General features: G+C 36.9%; 1 protein-coding gene across 1 annotated transcript; it reads left to right on the top strand.

Annotated features, from left to right (window-relative positions):
* The first annotated feature begins 957 nt into the window (after positions 1 to 957).
* Positions 958 to 1805, top strand: LOC117627787 (14 kDa proline-rich protein DC2.15-like). Its single transcript, XM_034360028.1, has one exon. The coding sequence runs from the start codon at positions 1149 to 1151 to the stop codon at positions 1581 to 1583; it is 435 nt and encodes a 144-aa protein (XP_034215919.1). The 5' UTR covers positions 958 to 1148; the 3' UTR covers positions 1584 to 1805.
* The last annotated feature ends 1660 nt before the right edge of the window (positions 1806 to 3465 follow it).

Genomic DNA, 3465 nt, shown 5'->3' with positions numbered 1-3465 from the left:
CGCGACGATAAAAGGTTTCGTCATGCTAAGTTAGTTTTCGCAGCCAATTAACCTTACCTTTACGCGACGAAGTGTCCCATCGTCGTGCTAGGTTTTCTTATGCGACGATTGCTCTCGCCGAGCAAGTGTTTGGCGCCAACAAAAAACCCGGGTTTTTTTTCGCTCACTTTGCGCGACGAATGTGTGTATTTGTCGCGCTAAGAGATTTTGCGCTTCAAAAACTTTGGTCGCACAAGTTTTCAATTTTTTGCGCGACGAAACTTGTTTTCCTTCGGTTTATTGCATTTTGCGCGACGAACATGTATTCGTCGCAAAATCTTGTCGCGCAAATAGTAAAACGTAATTAGCTCCTGGATCAGAGGCTGGACATGAGACGTATGACCCGATTGCTTTACAAATTCCTGACTTTAATAAATTCCATATTCACAAAATCTCATCCATCTTTTTGAATTTCTTGGAGGCAACAAATACTTGATTCAAACACAACCTTAATTCAATACTAGTAAAATTTGAAATATTTGATTAGTAAATCTTTAGTAATGGGCTTGTAGTTCAAGTGATGAAGAGCAGTTTACCTTTATATTCGAGGTCCTACATTCTGTGAAAATACCACTAAACCAAAAACTAGTTGATCTAACTATTTGAACATTAATTCTAGGACAAAGTTTTTAACGTAACTAAAACATTGTGATTTTTTCAGTCCCACCATTGTCCCTTGATCAAAGGTTCAAACCCGAAAATCTTGATGCCGTATAATTCTCTGGAATTGAGGTATCAAGAACAGTGCATGATGAGATATGCATCCACAGATTTGTGCCAAGACAAGGAGCCTGGCAATTTGGCAGCCCCCACCACACAAAAATACAAAAGTTTGCCTTTAATTTGCTTGCCTTGCCAGCTACAATCACAAGAATACACATGGGATCAGCTAGCTCAGATTATTTGTTTAATTTATTTGTTTAATTTTCTATTAGCATCAAGTTGAACACCTCACCGTTTTTTAACCCTATAAAACCGCACTCCAATGGACCTTAATTCTTCACACTCTCACATATACTTGTAAGTTCTATTAGTTCTACTAGTGTGCTAACTTCAAGTACAAAAACTGAAAAAAGAAAAAGAAAAACACTTCTAGGGTTTGATCAGAAATGGCTTCCAAAACAACTGCCTCCCTTAGTCTCTTCCTTGCACTCAATCTCCTCTTCTTTGCTCTTGTAAGTTCTTGTGGCACGTGCCCCGGTCCTAACCCGAGACCAAGGCCAAACCCAAGGCCAAGCCCCACCCCTTCCACCCCTTCCACACCTTCCACACCTTCCACAGGCACCAGATGCCCTAGAGATACCCTCAAATTAGGGGTTTGTGCTAATGTTCTCAATGGGTTGCTTAACATCACCATTGGTAAACCTCCTGTAGCGCCTTGCTGCAGTCTCATCCAAGGCCTTGCTGATGTTGAAGCTGCTGTGTGCCTCTGCACTGCGATCAAAGCCAACATTTTGGGCATCAACCTCAACATTCCAATTTCTCTGAGCTTGCTTCTTAATGTTTGCGGCAATAAGGTTCCTAAAGGTTTCCAATGTGCCTAAAACGACAATAGCCATTTGTTCGATCATCTTTGTGCTTTATATTTCTCTTTGTTATTATCTTCTGGCTTGAAATTGTTTGTATTGTGTGAGTGTAAGTGGGAATTTCTCGTTTCCTTTGTTATGGCGGTTTCCACATGGGGTGATTATTATGAATAAGTTTAAGTTAATGATGCTTCTATTTATGTAATCTTTTTGGAAACTAATATAATTTAATTTGCTTAACTTTTCATTTTGAAAATTCTGTAGGCACATTTGCTGAACCTGATCCTGATCCCTTCCTAGAAGCCCCAAAAAAAGAGGGGCAGTAACACTCACATAACCTTATTTGGCCTTAAATTTTGTATAACAAGTGAAATTTAGAAAGAAAATCAAAATTAATTTGGAGTTATATATGAAAAATTTATTTATTAATTACCAATTAATCTTGTCAATACTATTAACACTGGAATGAGAAGTTATTTGCACTTGGCCAAATAATACCACTAGTACTCACATGCAGCAGCATGCAAACTTACAGTGGATCGCTTGCTTAAATTTATGTTGGTTTGCAAATGTGGGTTAGGCCAATTATTTAAGGTAGTATACTCATTCTCTTGCACCCGAGTTTAATTCTTCTTTTGGTACGTACATTAGAGTAATATAGCATATCGTTTTGTAAAAAAATATATATATGTATTTTAACTTGGTTAGACTTCAATTGGACTTTTGAATAGCCTATTGGATACTTGAACCACTTTCACTTTTCAGTAACAAATATTCTTTCATAATTGGCGTGCGTAATTTTTGTGAACAAATTTGTCTTCATTTTTTTAGTACTGATGTGCCCTCTTGATGATATATGTGTCTCTTTGTACACATATGTACATATGTCAACTTCAATTTCAGAATCATTGAAAGTGATCACATGCATTATAAATATAATTCACATGCATACTGATCAGAAAGAAAAAAAAAAAAAAAAAGGAAAAGGAAAAAAGTGGGCATGAAGCTGGTATGGTCGACTACATCTATTCAAGCACATAGATATGTGCCCATGAAGAAAAGGTGGATCTTTAAAACATACCAAATGTCATCTAAGATGTCGTTTATTTGTTGGAGCACTTGGGAGTTAAAGAGATACGACTCCAACTTTTGGCACAATGCGACTTTTTTAGTTCACTGATGGTCCCTTAAAGCAAGCCTATATGACAATTATTTTCCACTGTTCAACCCGTGACTGATGAGGATGGGGTATTCATCCTTAGCTTGGAAACGAAGAAAAGGAACTTTGATTCATTTGTATGCGCTTCCTTTTCAACGCTACATTTTTTTTTTTTTTTTAAGGCAAAGGTCCCGACCCACTTGTGTTTGATTTTTAGCATACCAAATTATGTCATAATTTCAAGAAAATGATCATGATGCCCATCCCAGGGTGTTTAATACTTCCAAGCTATGCCAATAATTTTTTTGATTTTTTGAGATGTGTGTCGGTAACACCTTACGTGTTGTTATAAGTTCACTCAAATTATAACGCATGTACAATTATTGTATTCCATTTGTATCATTATGAAGATTGATCAATTGGTATATAATAGAATATTTAAATTAATACTTAATGCTAATTTATACGAATCCAGCTCTATCTACTATAAATTTGTTACACGATTAACTGCTTTTTTAACTAAAGGCCAATATTCTCTATCAGCTTCATAAGGAAGGTTTCTCAGTTTGAACGGTAGAGGAAGGTGCCTTAATCTTGGCTTGATCCCCAAAGTAGATAGATTAGCTGGTCCCCCTTGCTTAACCCACCATCTCAGCCCCGTGAACAAGTTTTGGCACCTTCAAATTTTCTATGATATCAAACAGAGAAACGAGGGTTTCTTTGGTTGGTTCCAAACATGGA

The sequence above is a fragment of the Prunus dulcis genome, chromosome 5, assembly GCF_902201215.1.
Source record: "Prunus dulcis chromosome 5, ALMONDv2, whole genome shotgun sequence".
NCBI lineage: Eukaryota > Viridiplantae > Streptophyta > Magnoliopsida > Rosales > Rosaceae > Prunus > Prunus dulcis.
This window is presented reverse-complemented; position numbering and strand designations above follow the sequence as displayed.